Genomic DNA, 18,728 nt, shown 5'->3' on the forward strand with positions numbered 1-18,728 from the left:
TCTCATTTCAAAGAATACTGCTGTGTGTGCGTGCAAAGCACCATATATCTGTTTATAGATAATTAAATATTGGACTACAATAACTTGATCATTTGCATTCAGAATTCCCTGCATGGATCCCAAAAGCAGAAGAGCTGTATTGTGCTTCTAACTGTGGTGATTTCTTTAATATGTAATGTTGATGCTTTACTCCTTTGGGCCACTTATTATATTAAATAACACCAATGGCAGGTATTTTTCCATTGTTCGTATGTTACAATCAAACATTATTTACTATGTTATTCCACTAGCATGAGCACTTTAAATGTGTCTTGCTTTACTCTGAAGTATATATACCTGAAACACTTTTCTACTGAAATATGAGTAATCGGCTTGGGGAATTGAATGACACAAGTGATTCATGTAGAATATGGCTTTTTTTCTTCTCTGTAACGGATTCAGATGTGCTTCATTCCAGTAGTCTCTGAAAGTTATATCATCTGAGTGCTGCCTAAATGGTCTTTGTGACATCAGTTGATGATCTCTTTCCAGTTATACTGTAGTTCTTACAGGACAGGTCTCCACATCACTATTAGCACCATACTGGTATTACCAGCACAGAAACTAAAGATTGACAGGCCATGCAGACTGAACTACCGTTTTGCCTATAAGGGATCATCTTGTCTAAATATGACTGGAGACATTTTGGCAGAGCAATATGAGGAAGCTTGCAAATGTCACTGTCCACTTTGTCATTTGGCCAGAGTAGAAGACTTTCCATGAATTCTAAAATACACTTTAAGAGACCTCTGCTCTTTCTTCATTCAGATTCCTCCTGAGACTCACTTCTTCCATGAGGCTCAAAATGTGACTACTATCATTTTTTAGATTAAAAATATGTTTAAAATATTTAAGGTGACATCATCTTAATCTCCCAGTTTGACTTTGACTTTTTTTGTTAGTTTTGTGAATTATAGGTCCCTGGACCTATGTTATAAGTAATAATTATAAATATAGAGACAGGAAATGTCTCTCTGTGGTTCTTGTACAGTTCCAGGCATGTTTTAGCACTTAAATAATTAAGACTGTCACATTTTTAGCATCACTGCAAAGATTTTCCCATTGATGCTCATATGACTATTTGACATAATGGCTTCTGCATCAAAAGAAGAATATATCTCTTGCTGGTAGCACTTCTTTTGTCAAACAGCTGTCTGAGCATGAAAATCAATATTTGACATATTTATATACACTTTTTCTTTGCTCAGGTGTATTTTCGGTTGGATCAGCCTTTGACAGCTTTACATCTTTTCAAGCAAGGATTAGATCGATTTCCTGGAGAAGTGACCCTTCTTTGTGGGATTGCCAGAATCTATGAGGTATGCATGTACTACACTACTGCTAATGCAAACAAGGTTATCTTCTTATGCAAGAAAAAGGGCCAGAGGTTCAATATGCTTGTAAGGTCATCAAAAATTCACCACATTATTTTCCAGCATTACTAATGTAAAACAGGTAGTGTTGCAGAAAGTCTACCAAAATAAAGACAGCTTTGCAGGCTTATTTGTTCAGCTGGTTAACTATACCAAACAGACCACGCTTTTCCTTGTTCAAACACACACAAACAAATCCACATTAAATCAAGTGTTGCATTTCCAGATGTTGTCCATGTAGTACTATGATTGGCTCATACATTTTTCATTGATCTAAAAGAGAAGAAAAGTGCTGGTGTCTCAAAGGGCCTGTTAATAGTTTTAAACAGCAGGATAGTCTACAGGTCAGTACTGCCTTCTTTAGTACTGTAAGTCATTGTGAATTAGTAAAGTTGAAATGTGTCATAGCTTAGGTGGTATTTGTTTTAAATGGAACTACTAATATTTTAGAATAGAACAGTAGTTTCATTGTAGGCTGATAATCAGAGGTAGTTGCTTTTATTTTGCATTAAAGAAAATGCTGTAATTAAAAATAGGAAATATTGAGTTTTATATTGTTGTAGTTTGCCTGGCACACTGAAATGGCAATAAATCTATTTCAAAGTACAAAGAAGTCATCCATTTTTGTCTAATATCCTTTTTCTAGTCTTCCTATTAAATCTTTAAACACAGCTTGAGAAAGCGGTGTTTAAATAGTGTGGCATATTATTCTGTAGACTATTCTCAACATTATGCAGCCTTTTTATGAATTTTTGTACTGCAGTCTGTATTAGATATTTCTCTGCACCATTGTTATAGAAAGATGTTTGTTTCTGTACTGATGGGCTTTGGTGTGTCACATAACTACAGATTAATTAAACTTAATTAAAGATTTGTACCCTCGCATACAAACATTCAGCTCTCTTTGCACATGCCTGGAGGGACATATGTACCAAACACTTTCTCCTTAGGCATTAGAAAAAGAGAAGGTCTGCCACTTTCCATCTGCTCCAGGTTTTTAAATGATCATACTATTATTAAAATTTAGTATGTTTCCTTGTTTGAGAAATGTAAGTTTGCATAAGTTAATTTGCCACAGTTTTATTGTGTGATAGAACAGGTTTTAATTTGACTGTTTTCAGTCAAGTTGCTCAGGGTGATAGTATGATACACTGTAGGATGTTAGTAGAATGTTTTATGAGCAATAGGGTAAATGAACAAACTGCTCTCTAAACAAATAAAAACACTTCTTGAATTACCTCTAAATTTTGTACACTCACGCATCTTCTACAGGAGGTGGTTTCTCTGGTGACAGTAACCCCTCAAAGTACATGGGACATAGGTCTAGTTGTTACAAGAAGCAAAAGTCTATACCTCTTCTCCATTCAAATACCATACATCCAGGTGTATTTTTAGATACAATATGATCATTTTAATTGGCACCTCCTACTGGAAACAAACTTGCTAAATTATTCCATGATCCCAGTTTTCAGAGGCTCATGGTAATACTTGGTGCTCATTTAATTCATGAATTGCTTTGAACATAACCATAAAAGAATTGTTCTGAAAGTCTGACTAAACAGTCTGGAATTTATCATTCAATTTTGGGGGAACTATTGTACTGTGCTGTGTACTCCATAGCATAGTATAAATAGCAGCAAACACCTATTTGCACATGGTAGCTATTGTGAATAGGCTTTAGAAAATACCACGTGTACCTTTTTAAGTGTACTTGTCATACCTGTGTTCTGTTAATCCATGGTTTAGAATCAGTAAAATGTTCTCCACTGAATCCGTTCTTCTCACTTAAATGGGCATGTAGTTTATGAAGAGGCTAATAAGTGAATTGTAGTGTATGTTCAGAGAACCATAATAAACAATTCTTGTTTGTTGATGTGTCTACACTGTAGCTGGGAGCATGCTTCCCAGCATGGGTAGACAGAGAGACACTAGCTTTGCGCGACGTAGTGCACTAGAAGTAACAGCGTGGCCAGGGACAGCATGGGCAGTGGCTCAGGCTAGCCACCAGAGTACTAATCCAATGGGTCCAGGCAGGTTTCTATTCAGGTGGCTAGTCTGAGCTGTCACCAGTGCTACCTCCAGCTACACTGCTATTTTTAGAATACTAGCGCAAGCAAAGCCAACGCATATCAGTCTGCCTTCACTGGGTAGGCATACCCTAGGTTGCCAGCTCCTTACCTATGCCCTGTAAAGCACTGTGGAAGTTTATGGCACTTTATAAGAGTTTAATAAAATGATAAAAAAGCAAGATTACTACAGTTTGCACAATATTCGTTTGTTTGTTTTTCTATTTTTGATGTGCAGGAAATGAATAACATCTCCTTAGCTGCAGAATACTACAGAAAAGTCTTAAAACAAGATAACACTCATGTGGAAGCTATTGCATGCATTGGTAGTAACCACTTTTATTCAGACCAACCTGAGATAGCTTTGCGGTTTTACAGGTGTGTGCAAGTAAGATTAATATTAAAGAGAAATATTTTTGGAACATTGATACTGCCAAAGAAAATGCGAGTGTGTAGGAATCAAAGGTGTCTAACCAAATGGAGAAATATTGCCTACTATATCACCAACATACCTACTCTAATATCTTCTATACCTATAATATGGTAATTACATTTAAGCACTTAATATGCGGATGATTCTTAAAATAAAAGCGCATCAGTATGGTTGAGTACCTGATTAATGAATGAAGAGGGGGCTCAAAAGGACCTGATTTTCAACTTCATTTTGCAGGAGGCACACACCACCTTGAAGGATTAAGCCACTAAAAAACCCTTTTGTAAAACTCCATGGCCCACATCCTTGGCTACAGGTGTGCTTGCAGCCATGTATTCCCCTGTTCCTAGGTTGACTGTGAGCCAGGGTTTTCCCCAGGTTTATTTTACAGCAATCTGAAGACGGCTGTAAACCATGCCAGCCGCCACCAGTCTTAAGCAGCTAAGGATCACCAGCCTGTGAAGAAGCCCCTGTACCAACATTAGAGAGAGACAATTTGTGCACTTTGTAGCCTGATCCTTTTTAATCGTTAATAATAATTGTACTGATTGCCAATTGATACTAATTAGTGAGCTGGGGTAATAGGGTTCTCATCCCAGAATCAGGCTCCACAGAATTAAAACTGATAAGTTGAATGTCTTGTAGGGAACTTCAGGGTATATGGCAAAGACACTCATGCTGAGGGCAAAGCAAAGCCTTGTTTTAATAACAGCCAATTAGTAAGGACAGAAAAGCCTTAAACCACATAAACAGATGGAGTACTGCAGTATTAGGGATATCTTTGGTGTCATTCCCTGCATATGCTCTGATACTTACACCCTTCCTTGGGGACCTAGAGGTGAGAGACAAAGGACTAGCCCTGCCTCCGGCATGCCAAATAAGTCCAATGGTCCAGGATCTTCAGTGCCCAAAGATTGGGGGTAGATAACAATGAAGAGCTGAAGAGTCAATGATGGAAAGCTTGCCCACACTACAAAGTGGCTTGTCCTATAGGGCCTGGGCACTATCACGAATATTCATTCTGATGCCTAGCCTTCCATGTCCAAATCTAACTTCCTCACCCTCATAATATTGGGGTGCACTTATCCTATAGGTTAACCTATCAATGTCATTTAACTCATTATCACATAGTCACCAATTGCTCAAGCAAGTTTGTAGTTAGACATTTGCCAATGATTCTATCCTAAACTATCCAAGCCCAGTACCAGTTCAGTGTTCCTGTAGTTGCCTGGTACTGTTATGTACCAACTCCCTCTATTGAGCAAGCTGTCCCCAATTTCCCAAAATCTAGGGTAACTGTTGGGCCATTTTATCTATGCTATATCACAGGCCTACCATACTTCTGCTAACTTGCTTAAACTGGTGTCTTACAGGATACAGGCCTGTAGGTTCCTTGTGTTACTTCTGAGTAAAATAAAAAGGCTAAGCTAGCTCTATGGACTACAGCATCTATGCTAGTTCTAAACCACCTGAAGATCTCCCTTCATTATGGCGATCCTCCTGCCATTGGCTATGATGGCTTTAGGTCCAGAATTGGCCTGTGCTCTCATACAAAGCAGCTACATTCATTCTAAGATCTGGTCTTAAGTGTACTTTTCCCTCTAAGTCTTATAAAAGAGTTCTGATTTAATAAAACAGCTACCTTTTAAAACACACACTTTTTTCAATTTTTATTGAAAGTTAATGTGCAGCATTTAATATGCCTACTTTGTAAATCTGATTAAAAGTTAGATAAGATCTGATCTGGCGTTTGCTAAAAGCCCAGGGTTGGGCCAAAACAACTTAAGTATGAAGCGTGATTATAAAAAGTGATAGCAACAAGTTACAACTTTAAGGTTGGGTGATGAGGGATATATCCAACTCTGACTTACACTAAAATCAAATGTAGTGGCACATCTGAAAAGCCGAAGTGTGAGAGTTTTGATTTACACACACAGCATTTTGCATAGCACTGATTCTACACATAGAAATAGTCTGTGTCTATTGTCTCTGGCTTAGCCTTTCAACACATTTTTGTCAAACAGGATGGTCATTACCCGTGATTAACTGTGGTTTTTACTTTTTAAAATTCACATTTGCTTTGAACTCACTTTATTTTATTCCGTTCAGAGCATATTACTGTTATGTAATGTACTTAGTCATGCCTAATCCTGTTGGGATGGAGGGAAGATTTTCCATTTAGAAAGAAATTCCTACTTGCAATACATCTAAAAATGTTAAATTATCTCTCTCTTGAACTAGACGTCTCCTGCAGATGGGTGTTTATAACTGCCAGCTATTTAACAATCTGGGCCTCTGTTGCTTCTATGCCCAGCAGTATGATATGACACTGACCTCCCTTGAACGTGCACTTTCTTTGGCTGAAAATGAGGAGGAGGCAGCAGATGTTTGGTACAACTTGGGGCATGTGGCTGTGGTATGAAAAAATTAAAGTTTTTCTGAATAAATATGAGTTTACTGAATGAAAAAAACAATAATGCTGAAGCAAAAGGAATTGGTAGATAGACCCAAAGGTCTGTTGTGAAAAAAACTTACAGTGTGGAAATCTGATAGTACAGAATAAAGCACAGTACATATTTAGTTGGGTTGAGGGTTTACTACCAGTTCAGAACAGGAAGAAACCCCAGGAGAGGAGTACCTTTCATTCTTCCAGTTTAGCATGTTGTCACATCTTGCTGAAAGACTCTCCAACGGAACCTTGGTGGAACTTGTTCTGTTGCAAACCTGTTAGACTAATATAGCAGATTCAAAGTAGTTTCTCCTGCAGCTGCCTTCCCTTAGACATGAAGTGCTGGGTTGCTACATGCTATTGGATAACAATGTTTATGCCAATAGAATTAGAGTATTAGAATACAATGAGACCCTAGAGTAGCATGTGTTGTGGCTGAGAAGGTGCATCTCTGTTACAGCGTGCTTTTTTAAACAGAAATACAAGTGGTAATTGTCCAGTAAAGATATTCAAGTTATCTAATTTGTTAATTATCTATAATTTTAATAGAGTTCATTGTAAAATCCTTTTTTAGGGAGGAGAATATCACATTAATACGTAACCCAGTTTGTATTTCTCTTTAACTGCCTGCCTGGAAGTAGACTTCTAAACACCATTTAAACTTTCAACAGTGTTCTACCTTAAGTCAATGGGAATTTTCCATTGACTTTACTGGAATTGGGATAAGGCCCTTAATGCATACGTTTTGACACCCTTGGAAGTTTAAAAGCCATGATGCATGTATTTCTTAGTGTTTGGCAGTTTCAAGGTGACCTTGCATTGTATCAGTTTAAATCATATAATTGAAACATTAGCAAATAGCCTCCTGTTCCGGACCAGAGATACTGATATTTGTACTAAAGTAAGACGCCCCCATATGAGGAGAGGGGGGCAAAAGGCAGTTGAGAAAAACTGGAATTGTGAGTAGGGTTCCTGTCAGTGTGTTTTTATTTAAAGTAACACATTTTTATTTTACAATAGTACATCCAGATGAAAAAAGCATTCCTTTAAAACAAAACAGAAAACTAAGCAACCTGAAATTTACTGTCAAACTTTTTGATGTGTGGAAAACTCTGTTGGTATTTTTAGGGAATAGGTGACCTGAACTTGGCTTACCAGTGTTTCAAGCTGTCCCTAGCCAATAATAATGACCATGCAGAAGCTTATAACAACTTGGCTGTGCTGGAGCTACGAAGGGGTCATGTTGAGCAGGTTGGTGCTAAACTCTAAAGCTATGTGAGATGCTTGCTTTGAACCTCCTGTGGTTAGAATCTTGATTTCAAGGAAATTTCAGTTGAGTGAGAAGCCAGCCAGATGGCTTGCTTGTCAGCAAAGTTTAACTCAGATGCATGTTTTGAAGTAGCCTCTGGATTTTCATACCATGCACCACTAGACTATGTCCTCATACACCCTCGAGTGGCTGGTTGAAGACAAGAAACATTTGCAATGCCTTCACAGCATCTGCTGTTGACAGTTATGGCAAACTAGGGTTTTCTGAAGGTAAAATGGTATCCCAAAGGTAAAAGAGGATAAAAATGCTATGGCCTGAATTAGAGCAAACAAATTATCCTGTAGTTATTGCCTCAATACGTTGAACACCCTGTTGGAATATACTGCTTGACAGAGATAGGTGAAAGAGTCCATTATCAGGTGCCAAGGGATTTCTTCTACAAAGAGGTGATGAAGAGATTGCCTCATTAAAATTACATACAGCCAGTAGTATTTATTTATGCATTGTAATCACAAAGGCTACCTTGAGATTTTTCTGAGTTAAGCATTCATATTAGAGTGTGACCATTGGCTTAAATAAATAATAATGTTCCATGCTAAGGCATTGGAAAATTATATAGAAAAATTACAGTAGACAAGAATATGCCACTACCCTGGGCAAAAGAGGAACCCTGAACGTAACTGGATAGCAGTATTTTTTTCCACTTTGTACATAAGTGAGTGTTTATAATAAGGAAAAAAGGCAGTACACTATATTGGAGCAAGTTTTGTACAGGAACAGAATGCCTTCCTGTAAGGCTTTCTTTGCAATGCACCCTAAGTCAGTGAGAGCTTGGGACATCTAGTTTCCCAACCTAGGAGTACCATAGCATATTGCACGTATATCTAAGTGTAGTGAAATATAGATGATGTGCATGTTGGAATAATCTGTACATTACAACAATTTGTAACACTTACCCTCCTTCGTCCTATGACTGCAGAGGCATTAACTGCCCTCTTCATCTTGAATGATCTCGCAATGTGTTAACTCCTTATGTTTAATCTGTTCTACCTTGTATTTATCTGTGACACTGAGTACCTTTCTCAGACCTGAAGAAGAGCTCTGTGTAACTCAAAAGCTTGTCTCTCTCACCAACAGAAGTTGGTCCAATAAAAACATACTACCTCACCCACCTTGTCTCTGTTAGAACACACACATTTTACTACTTCTTCCTGTAAATCACATGAAAGTCAAACCTACATTGGTTGGAAAGTCAGTCAGAATAGGCCCTCAGTAAGAACTGAATCTTTTCATTTGAACAGCAAAGCTGGTTTGGTGGATTTATATATTACATACACACACACACACACTACAGAATAATATACAGTACTTACGTAAATCTGTTCCGAAGCAGCAAGTCATTTATAGAGCTAACATTATACAAGTATCCTAGCAATCACCATGGTAACATTTAACATACCCTCATGCTGATCTTTGCTGTGACCGATGAAGTTCAATTTTACTTTGTTTCCCAATCAGTCAACATACGTAAATTTATATCCCAGATGGAGCCTTAGTCCAATTATACTGAAAGAGGGGGGTACTGTTTATAATTAAGGCTGGATATGCATTTCCAGCCTAATTCCCTGTTTTCAGTTGCTTTTAACTTTAATTTTCAAGTTGGCATTTTTCAATTTAATACCCATCCACACCAAACATTTTCCAGTAATTTAGTTAATACTTTGTGTAAGAATAACAGTGAAGACTTGCTAATATACATAACCTATGAAAGTTTGTAGCTATTAGATACTTAACTGTTTAATCCCCTGAACTGCACCCAAAGAAAACTAATCCAATGACTGAAAAGAAAAAAGTACAGTATGTGTGCTGACAAAATTTAAGTGAATAGCAAAGATAAATTACTCAAAAATATTCAGGATCTTTATGAAAAGTAAATTATTTTAAGTATAAAAATGAAAAACTCAAATATAGTAAATTTATCTAGGATGGTAGAATAAATTGACAGTATTTGAGAAACAAGTTATTCCATAATTTGACCTCATCGTAATGCATACTCAAAAGCCCAAGTTGGGTGCTAAGCTTTAATGTTAATAGCGTTTTTTTCAAAATAGCAGAAAACTATTTTATGGAGATCATTGTTAGAGTACATTTTATTTGAAATGTCCACAAAGTTCCTATTAAAAAATGGAAAGTATTCACAAGTAGAACTTACTTTTGTGTTGCATTCATGGCATTACTTTCATCTCACTGTATATTAATTCAGTTTATATATGATGTATGTGTACACATACACACACGTTATTTTTCACTAGTTTAATACTATAGTCACCTGTCACTTAAAAGGATTACTCCTGATGGCTATTGGGCAGCCTGTTCAACATTTAGTGGGACACTTTCAAACCTCACAACCTCAAAAAATCCCAAACAGTTTGTTTTAAAAATCCACACACCCTCAAACTTTTCGTGCAAGTAGGGGTTCATTTGTTTTAAAATCATCAGCTCTCCAAAAAGGGTGAAAAACTTCAGCTGTTTAGGCTGAGCAAATCAGAATGCTGGATCATTTGAAAGTATGGATGTATGGAGTACATGCACCTCTCACCATCCTTCAGCAATTCCTGTCAGATCTGTTCTTGTGAGCCTGCAGGGGACAGCGAATGATGAGAATTCTGCTCTCCAAGCACTGCAGAGAGCAGAACTCTTGTCAATTTCATTCCCTGGCCAGCTCACTGGAACAATGCTTCAGGGAAAATGCAGGGAGAATAGCATAATATCAGATACATGTTCATTTGTATTTCATCCAGCTCAGGATTCTGGAATTTTAGGGGAGCTAACAGCGAAGTAAGTGAAAAGAAAACTATAAAACTCCCAATAAAAACAATACACACTAGGACATTGTAAACCTGAAAAATGTCATTTTCAAGAGATCAGATTTTAGGTTTTCAACTATGCTGAATACTCCAGAGCATTAGGCAGTGTTTTAATAGACAGTAGCTCCAACTCCAGTAGAAATTTAGATCAGTTTCTCAGAGTTTCCCCCTTTTTTGAGGAATATGTTCTATTTGGTATTTAGTACTAAATTGCCTATTTAAAGCTCCAGCTCTGCCCTGTTAACACAGGCAAGGATCCCATTAATTTCAATGCTATTAAATTGTATTATGCCTTTATATAGTGGTGAATATTGCTCATGTGTATTTTAAGATGACTTTCTTAGTAAAGACTTATGAGACAATCCAAGATCATGTCCTCACAGAACAGATAACACATTTTCTCCTCATTCTCTCGTCCCACTGCCATTCACATGTTTCAATATAGTCTTGTTTTTAATGTGTGTAGGCAAGAGCATTGCTGCAGACCGCTTCATCTTTAGCACCTCATATGTATGAGCCCCATTTCAATTTTGCAGCACTTTCTGACCAGGTAATGTACTGTTTTCTTCTTCTGTCATCTGAAAGCTCAACAAGTTTTTGTTTGCATGTAACAAGTTTCCAGATAGGTGAATGAAAAAATGCAAAGCGTCTACCCTTTAGAGTAAACTTGTATGTCTACACTGTAATGCATAGGGATTGGAATTCAAACACCATCCATCAAATTATTTCTTTTGAGAATGAAAGTTTCTATTTTGAAGACCTTTAGCTATGTAGTAATTTTAGTAATTCCTTGAATTTACATAAATTTACTGAACTATAGAATTTTCACTTCATTTGTGGTCTGTATAGTTATTTGATCATTTTGTATATTAAGTAGTAAAATAGCATCTGATTATGATTTCTTAACAATGAAAAGAATGTTAAAATTGTTTATGCCATAATTTTACCTGTTACTGGAATATAATATTTTTCAGCTTTAATGCCTTTGACTTTTTTGCTTTTTATTAACTTCTGTCATAAGACACACTTCAGTTATTGAACTGGTAATTTATCTTTTGTTCACTTAGTTTGAAAGAAAAATGCAGAAGAGCTATCCTGATCTATACTGAAAATAAGGGTGACAGTTGTTAGAGTATGTGTAGGAAACTAGTTTTGAATCAAGTACTGTAGACAAGACGAGCTAACGTGAGAAAACTTTTTCTTAAACCCATGCCCATTATCTATTACAATCTCATTGGTATTAAAAAGAGTAGTATGTACAGGTCTTGAAATGTTTTGCAAGTACAACTTGCTCTTTGCCTCTGCCTTCACCTTGAAGACTGATTCAGATGCAAGTCTGTGCTATGTGGGCAGCCCACTAACACTAAAGTGAGAATAACCCACTCATTCTTAAACGTACCCTCTCCATTGTAAAGCACAAGATTTAAAGTGTAAAAATGATTTGCCATACTTCCTGATTAAGGACTGTATCCTGGTCTCTACATGTGGCCTATTTGTATAGGCTGTGCACAGGGGAACTTTACAGGTGGTAGAGCAGACCAGCTGTGTATGCAGCCTGCTAATGTAACCCCTACACCCAATGTAATACTCTGGTATACAAGTAGCGATAGCCTTTCTAGCCAGGACTCCAGCCCACCTATTCTCAAAACCTCCCTCTGAAGGTCTTTCTGATGAGGTCATCACAGTGCTGTGTTCTATGGGTCAGAGGTTACATAGAGGTCTCCTGCAGCACCTTGTCCTTTTCTATCCAAAGGCCCTCACTTGTACTAGAGGTTTTAGGCCTATAATCAAACTTATTTGTTCAGTCTTGAGACCAGTTTACTTGGACACTTGTAGAGGAAGTGTCATGGCATCAAAAAGTGTGCTGCTCAGAGTACATGCAATAAATAGTGCACTGTTTGTGACAAGAGTGTTTGTGTATGTGTCTTGCAGGTTGGAGATCTCCAGAGGAGTTATATAGCTGCTCAGAAATCAAAGGAAGCATTTCCAGGTCATGCTGATACACAACAGCTCATCAAACAGTTAAAACAGCACTTCGCCATGCTTTGATGCTATATTTCTGTCATGTAAAATAGCTCAAATGATTTTACATCTGAGATACTACAAAATACATTTTACAAAATGATAGCTGAGAATTTAATAGGAACAAACCCTCCTTCTTAAAAGGCCTGTGTTTGGTTTGGGTACCAGGGAACATTTAAAAAATTCTGAACTGACTTGTAACAGTACGCAAGACATTTCACTTTTTACATGTGGCTAGAACATACATTGTATTTATTTCTGAGTAAAGAATAAGATATTGCAACTATCTGATAATAGTGTCAGGCAATTCGCCATTTAATATTCAGGAAGCATTTTAAAGGATTTTTTCCTGACGTTTTGGCAAGTTTTTAATGTTCCTCTTTGACAGTGCAGCATTAAGGCAAAAAGGTTTCATGTCTGTCTTTCCAGCATGGCTTTTGATACTGTACATTCTTACTGATTAGTTTGTGTATTAAGTTCTTATGAGTACAGTTTATGAATAAATTCCTTGTTATTTGAAGCAGAAACATTATATATTTTCCTTTGCATTCGGGTGATATAAAATAAATTTTGATTTGTTTCCGTTGTTATATTATTCATATTGCTTCCAGTTTTCCTTATACTTACTTTCAAGAAAGAAAGGATTTTGAGAAATCTAGTAGAATTGGCATTAATAGCATAATGTGCATGCTTCTCTCTCACTAACAGAACAAAGTCCAAGGATTAGGTCCATAGTAATATATTAAAAGGACAGATGCTTGAGTGTCAGATTCACAAGGGGGACATAGGTGCCTAATTGCTACTTTAGGGACCTAATCCAACATTTAGGTGCCACTGGCCATCACAAACCTCCTAACCCTGTAGGTGTCCATAGTCCCTAGGCTTTCCACCTAAGTTTCCACTGTTAAATTCTCCAAAGCACCAAACAGGTTCACAGTAGCCTCAAATCCTGACACCAGCCTGCAACTCAGCATCTAACTCGCACCCAAACCCCAGTGGGATTCTTAAACTAGACATGGCCTCTGCCTGTTGCCCTTGGGCCTGGTCTAGTAGGTATGCTCAGAGCACCTAAACCCACACAAAATGGATGTTTTGAAGCTGATCCACTCTGTCTGCATTGGGTCAGAGAGAAAGAATAACTACAACCTAGTGATTAGGACACTAACTGGGAGGAGGGAGACCCATATTCTAGTACCTCAGCTCAAATGCATATTTAATTATTTACACACAGTGGGGACCAGTTTCAACAGGAGAGATTTAGAAAGACCTGCCCCAGAATACCCCATAGCCCAGTGAATAGGGCACTCTCCTGGCCAAAGGGAAACCCCCTTCTTCACCTCAGGCAGAGTTGGGAAACTGAACACAGATCTCCCACCTGGCTGAGTATCCTTACCACTGAGCTAAAAATAATGACACCATCTCCTCCTCAGTTTTTCCCTGAGAAAGGGCTGACCTGGCTTAGGTGCCTAACTCCAGGAGAGTATTCACAGCTGTGAATCCAAAGTGGGGATAAGCACCTAATTCCCTTTTCAGGGGGACTTTGAAATGCTGAGGAGAGGGGAGTGGCCTATTGGCTAGCCTAGGCAGCTCTCCACTCAGCAGGCTGGCTTTTGTGAATCCCATTCTTAGGCACCTCTCTCCCCCCATGTATTGTATGGAGAGCTGAGGTGCCTACCTCAGGGTCATGAATTATTTTTGGTGACAGGGCCCCTAAAAGTGAGGCGCTGCTATGCTGAGTGTTGCAGCACCTAGACTCTCTTGCAAATTCCACTCAGTGTTTAACAATGCTACCATAATTAGGGTGGCTAGAATATTTGTTAAAGGTATAATATGATGATCTCTTTTTTCCTCTGCATTTTAAAATAGTTCTGTTTATCTACTTCCCATTTGTGTGCATCTGCCACCATTTTTTTTTTAAATCACATGCAAAATTGAAGGATCCTCTACTGCAATAATTCCTGAGGGGGGGCCAATTACTGAAAATGTCAGGAACGACTTGGTAGTTTTCATCCCTTTTCCCTTCTGTGTTTACTGTTTTATAGAAGTAAAAGTCTGATAATAGTGACAGATTCCTCCGACATATTCTGCTTCTGTCCTCATGAATGAATTTTTCCCATACAGCTCAATTGGAAGTTTTGATTTAAGAGGGAGAATCTGACCCACAGTATTTCAGTCTCCCAGCTTTTTCAGAAAGATTGATATGGCAAAACCTTAGTTTGTTTAAAAAAACCTTACAGAGAACACTTCATGAGACCACCCCCTCCCACCCAAACCTCTCAGTTTGTTTCCATCGCTCAGGCAACAGTACTTCTGAAATAACTGGCAGCTCACTACTGCCATGGAACTTAAGCCCACCACACAACCTATTTTAATTCTGGTTGTGATGCTGGAAGCCCAGGTGCCATCTCATGCCTAGGTCCCCATACCTCAATGGGACAATGAAATACATAGCTGGAATCAGTTGGGCTCGCCTGGGTTGTTAAAATAGGTATTAGAATTGTAAGAAACTGTTTGAGTTGCCGCATGCGTTAATCTCATTGATAACCTCTGTATCCCCTATTGTAAGGTAATATTTGAACGATTGTATTGTAAGCCTTTGACTGTGTAAATCACCAGAAAGTAGAGAGACATGAAGTGGTCCAAAGTGCTGATCTGTAACAAAAGGTGTCACATCCTGCCCAACCGGCAAGGTTCATCGAGACCAGATGGACTATGGTGGGACCACAGAAAACAAAAGTTGTTTGTTATTTTGCCCTCCCCACCATGAAGAGGAATCATGCAAGTGGATTCCTCCCATCAGCTGAATTTTCAGCTCAGAGCACAAGGAAGGAGAGGGATAACAACCCCTACCAAGAAGGAACAGTATCTCTCTGCTGTTTGCACTCTGGGAGGTGGGGGGGACAGGTTTACTAGGCATAAACAAGAGATCCCCAGTACTTAGTCTGGGTTTGTCCTAAAGAACATATAAGGCTTGCTTATTATAGAAGCTTCTATTACTTTTTGAAACTTAAGATTGTACCTCATTTGTGCATATGTTTTTATCTGCTTTAAACCTTCTAAGTAACTCTCTTGCTTCCTTTTCCAACTTAATAAATCTTTCTATACTTTATTATAGAATTGGCTACAAGTGTTGTCATTGGTGAGCGATCTAAAGTGCAATTCATTGGGGGTAAGTGACTGAGTTTGGGACCAAACATACTTATAGTGACTGCTACATCTGAGTTTATATACTTGAATAATTCTTTAAACAGGTATTATTTACTTAAAATAATATGGCTGAGTCCAATCTGTTCCTTCATTTATTGTGGGGAGATCAAATATGGGCAGTACAATTAAATCTACATGGATGCTAAACTATACACAGTAATTAAAGGCAACGTAAACAGGCTTGTGAATAAAAGTGAACACCAAATTCTAAACAGGGATTAAAATCTCTTAGCTTTCTAATGTGGAGCATTTGGAAGCCACTCCAAATATATCTTGTATACTCCATTCAGGTTTCTTTGCCCAAAAGTCAGTAGCTGTTTGCTTTGCGACCCTTTGATGTCCCAAAGCAGGGATATTCCAATATTTGCTCATGACTAACACACTACTAATTAGATCGAATGTGGTAATCAGAATGCAGCACCACACTGAAAACAGCAGATGAATGAGCCAGGCTGTTAGTCACAGAGGAACATTTCAATTTTTTAAAAAATGTTAGACAAATTGGCCGGCCCTGGGGCAAAACAACCATCAGTTAATTTAGTATGACGTAACATAACACAATGCATCAGAAACAGTATCTGTCTCTGCAGGAAAATCAAGTAAGGACAGTATGACCTTAATAGTGTAAGCAGCATTTCTGTAACATAGCAATTGTTTTTCCTCTAACCAGTAGCCCCCACCGGTATCCAGCCAGCATTATCCAGCTATGCTGGAAGGAGCACAGGAGACACTGGATGTGGTTTAATTAGGCCACAACTTTATTCTTAAATGTCTGGGAGTACCCAGCAGATAAAAGTGTACAGTGCAGGTAATTCAATAATCATTTCAGTATATACCTGGGGGCTTCCATCAGCCCTCCCCCTTACCTGTCCTGGTCTCCAGCCAACCCACTGCTGGGACCTCACCATCTAAGTTCCCCGTAAGCTGCGCCGCCATGCAACAGGTGCTCAGGGAACCTGCCCGCCCAGCCGGGACTTGCCACAGCCGGGGAGGGGCACCCCCTTCCCCAACCCAACCCTGTCCCAGACCTGCCATGGCCAGGAAATAGGTGCCCCTCTCCCAGTGCCAAACCAGCCCAGCCCTGGACCTGCTGCAGAGAGGGGATGGATACCCCTCCCCCCATCCCCAACACAGCCCCGGACCTACTGTGGCCAGATGAGGGGCACCCCGCCCTGGCCTGAGCCCAGTCCCAGACCTGCCACGGCCGGATGAGGGGTGCCCGGGCCCAAACCCCACCCCAGACCTGCCGCAGCCAGGTGATAGGCGCCCCTGCCCGAACCCAGCCCCCTGACCTGCCACAGCCAGGGGATGGGCGCCCCTGCCCAAACCCAGCCCCCTGACCTGCCACAGCCAGGGGATGGGCGCCCCTGCCCGAACCCAGGCCCCTGACCTGCCACAGCCAGGGGATGGGTGCCCCTCCCACAGCCCCAATCCCAGAGCTGCCGTGGTGGGGAAAGGCACCTATCCCCCTGCCCAGTCCAGGTGCTACTGGAGGGAGTCCTCTCTCCCCGCCATAGCCTCAGGGCAGCCTGTGCCCCAAACCTCTCAGCCTCTGCCCCCACCCCAGAGCCTGCACCCCCTCCCCACCCCAACCTTCTGCCCCACCCCTGAGCCCGTCATCCCCAGCCCCACTCCAGAGCCTGCACCCCAGCCCTCTGCCCCCTCCCACACTCCGAACCCTTCCGCCCCACTCCTACCACATTAATTTTGTTATGTGCACCAATAAGGTGATGTGTCACACATCACCTCTTTATTGGTGCACATAAAATTAATTCTGCATGTTGGGGAAAAAGTAGAGGGAACGCTGCTTACCATCCCCCCACCCCAAATGAGGGGCTATAAAGTAGCGGGCACTGGTTGCCTGCCATACCAGTCATAGGAGCCCCAACTTCCCCATCTCTTTTTCCTGTAAAGAGTACCACCTTTAAATCCTTAACCAATCCATTTTATCTATATCCCTGCTCTGTGGAGTATCTTCATTTTAAGAGCCCTTTTCTTTCCTGGGGTTCCCCACTGCAGTAGTATGACTCAGGTCCCTTGTAACTTAGCAGTGCTGTTGCTAAAACTATACTCTCCTTCTGTCTCCTGACTTCTCCTACAGACTCAAGTTTTATATATTACACACACCTATAAAAATCACCAACTGGCATGATATTTGTAGTAATTGAACCAAATGTCCGGTCTCAATGATGACACACAGGACAAGATGGGCAGAGCTCAGAAGAACATTGCACACAAGCCTGAAGAAGAGCCCAATGGCTCAGTGTCCCCTATAGTAAGGAGTAGTTGCCCAGGCTGCCAGTGAACTTCTTACCAACATAACCACAGCTGCCACATACGTCCAGTGATCAAGGACAGCATCAGAAGGTCTAAACCCTTGGTTGGAAGCCAGTTCAAAAGAAGCAGCCAGGGCAGCAAAGTGGGGTATCACAGCTTGACATCAGGATGAGGGTGTTGAAAGTCTCCCAAAGGTACATGGCAGAATTCCCCCCTCATAGTACTTTTAGAACTAGACTGGACAACACACTGCAACGTAAAACACAGGATATGAACCTGCCTTGGCAGGAGTGCTGGACTGGATGATCAAATGAAAGGAAAGGTTGGGCTTTCAACGGGGGTCAGAGCAGCAGGAGAGCAATGCTGTTTGCTAAGCTACTTGACATTTAGTAAACTGTTGGAGTCCTGAATACTTATGATTCCCTGCAGATAACATTTTGTGTATGTTAAACTCTGCATAACAAACATCTTTGGCCTCTGAACAGTATTTTACTGACAGTTCTGCCCATTAATGAAGGTAACTGAGTGGGTGGCAGACACAGAATGGGAAAGGTCACTCAATTTTGTTTCTATTTATTGAACCAGGAATGGCTTCACTCCCCTCCCACCAGCATAACCCTGTGCTTCACAAGAGGCATGAATAAGATTGAGAAGCCCTGATTTTCATCTGTGGAGTAGTAGAAGTGTTAGTGTCTCTAATCACTAGCCAGTGATTCTTAAATTGT

The 18,728-nt window shown here is 39.9% G+C and overlaps 1 protein-coding gene across 1 annotated transcript in view; it reads left to right on the top strand.

Annotated features, from left to right (window-relative positions):
• The window catches only part of TTC8 (tetratricopeptide repeat domain 8), a 73,646-nt gene extending 55,508 nt beyond the window's left edge, over positions 1–18,138 (top strand). Inside the window, exons 10-16 of the mRNA XM_073349394.2 lie at positions 1,248–1,358; positions 3,717–3,856; positions 6,153–6,327; positions 7,489–7,611; positions 10,964–11,047; positions 12,430–15,688; positions 17,828–18,138. Coding sequence (XP_073205495.1) covers positions 1,248–1,358; positions 3,717–3,856; positions 6,153–6,327; positions 7,489–7,611; positions 10,964–11,047; positions 12,430–12,546 — 750 coding nt within the window. The 3' untranslated portion in view covers positions 12,547–15,688; positions 17,828–18,138. The remainder of the gene's footprint in view (positions 1–1,247; positions 1,359–3,716; positions 3,857–6,152; positions 6,328–7,488; positions 7,612–10,963; positions 11,048–12,429; positions 15,689–17,827) is intronic.
• Positions 18,139–18,728: the final 590 nt, after the last annotated feature.

This window comes from Lepidochelys kempii, chromosome 6 (genome assembly GCF_965140285.1).
Source record: "Lepidochelys kempii isolate rLepKem1 chromosome 6, rLepKem1.hap1, whole genome shotgun sequence".
Lineage (NCBI taxonomy): Eukaryota > Metazoa > Chordata > Testudines > Cheloniidae > Lepidochelys > Lepidochelys kempii.